Source organism: Sphaeroforma arctica (assembly GCF_001186125.1).
Source record: "Sphaeroforma arctica JP610 unplaced genomic scaffold supercont1.49, whole genome shotgun sequence".
NCBI classification, from domain to species: domain Eukaryota; class Ichthyosporea; order Ichthyophonida; genus Sphaeroforma; species Sphaeroforma arctica.
The window spans coordinates 166,862-168,803 of record NW_014040509.1 but is presented as its reverse complement, the minus strand read 5'-3'; the positions used below and the strand labels follow the sequence as shown (position 1 = coordinate 168,803).

Genomic DNA, 1,942 nt, shown 5'->3' with positions numbered 1-1,942 from the left:
TACCTATATATATATGTGTGTGTATATATATATATTATCTAAATATTTATATATACTTGAGTCGCATACCTATCAACCATCGCACTTTGTACACAAATGTCTCCGTATTCCTATCTGCAGATACTCGGCCAATTTGCTCAAAGAAATCGACGTCAATGTGATCTACATAGACTTGCGGGACTATCCCATGCCGGTTTATAACGGTGATGATGAGGAAGAAACCGGGTTGCCACAGTCGGCCAAAGATCTGAAGCAGAAGTTCATAGAGAGTGACGGGCTTCTGTTTACTTGCCCAGAGTACAACGGGTCGGTAGGTGTACTGTTGCTAAGTAATGTCGGACATTCTGGGTATATCGATGGGCAGTACCCGCACGTGTGCACGAAATTATCACGTAGATATATAGTTGCATGGTTTGTCACGTGTGTATGTATATATAGATATATATATATATATATATAGTCGAGGACCTGTGTTTGTATACGGCATGCATGTATATGTATATATGCGCGTGCGCCCATAAAAAGGGTTTGCGTTTGGAGGTGGACGCGATTGATCATTTGTCTGGTAGAGTACATTCAAGCCGATTTGTACACGACCTTGTACAAATAGACACGCGCGTTTACATTTTTATATATGCTTTAGGTGTATCTGTTGGAGTTGCGTTGTGCATACCTAGCTATATACCCTAAACCCTAAACCCTAAAACGAATTTGGTGTTCATAGCACATCCGTCGTTTCGCAGTACGTGTACGAGCCAATTTGCACTGTTCAGTAGAAAGTCTTGTCACCGTCTACTGTCACGTGACTGTGGTGTATAGCAACACTACACACACTATTGTTAAGTACAAAGTCTTCACCGTCTACTGTCACGTGACTGATGTCTATGGTAACACTACACACACTATTGTTAAGTCTATTGTCTTCATCGTCTACTGTTAGGTTACTGCGCTGTTTAAGAACACCGTAGACTGGATCTCCAGGCCACACATGAAGGACGAGCCGACCTATGTTGCCTTCAAGGTATGTGCACTACAACCACTGACATACCTACCTGTCAGTGCACTACAACCACTGACATACCTACCTGTCAGTGCTCTACAACCACTGACATACCTACCTGTCAGTGCAATACAACCACTGACATACCTACCTGTCAGTGCACTACAACCACTGACATACCTACCTGTCAGTGCACTACAACCACTGACATACCTGCCTGTCAGTGCACTACAGCCACTGACATACCTACCTGTCAGTGCAATACAACCACTGACATACCTACCTGTCAATGCACTACAGCCACTGACATACCTACCTGTGCTTGCAGTATCTGTGCACATGTGGGAGAGTCCGTGCACACGTGCCTATCCCTGTGAACCTCTACAATGACTGTGTGGGACCTGTTTATCACAAGTGAGGTGCATATCTGCCCAGGGCTCGGAATTGAATTGTCCCAGAAAGTAACATATAAACTGCGTTATTCGTGTATGAGAGCCAATCGACTATACGGTTCGTTTTAAGTTGTGTGTCCAAATAGATAGGATACAGCTACGTGCCATCAGAACAAGTATAAAGATAAATGTGTGTGTGTTTTCTCATTCAGGGCAAAGCCGCCGCTCTGCTGTCTACATCGCCGGGGGGATTGGGCGGACTTCGATCATTACACCACTACCGTGAGATTCTAACCAACCTGGGGTGCAATATCATCGCCAATCAGGGTATGTGAGGTGGGTTGGCTGGTGTGACGTGTCATTTTGTAAGCACGTGGTATTGTACTAGGTTTTAAAAGGGTTGGTGTCTAGATGTGTATTTATGTGTGTATGTTTGTATATGTATGTTTGTATATATATATATATATATATATATATATATATATATATATATATATATATATATATATATATATATATATATATATATATATATATATATATACTATAT

At 41.8% G+C, this 1,942-nt stretch overlaps 1 protein-coding gene across 1 annotated transcript in view; it reads left to right on the top strand.

The window, feature by feature from the left end:
• SARC_01279 (hypothetical protein) overlaps nucleotides 1-1,942 on the top strand; it is a 3,863-nt gene that overhangs the window by 915 nt on the left and 1,006 nt on the right. The window contains exons 2-4 of the mRNA XM_014305025.1: nucleotides 121-310; nucleotides 941-1,021; nucleotides 1,605-1,719. Of these exons, the coding sequence (XP_014160500.1) occupies nucleotides 121-310; nucleotides 941-1,021; nucleotides 1,605-1,719 (386 nt within the window). The remainder of the gene's footprint in view (nucleotides 1-120; nucleotides 311-940; nucleotides 1,022-1,604; nucleotides 1,720-1,942) is intronic.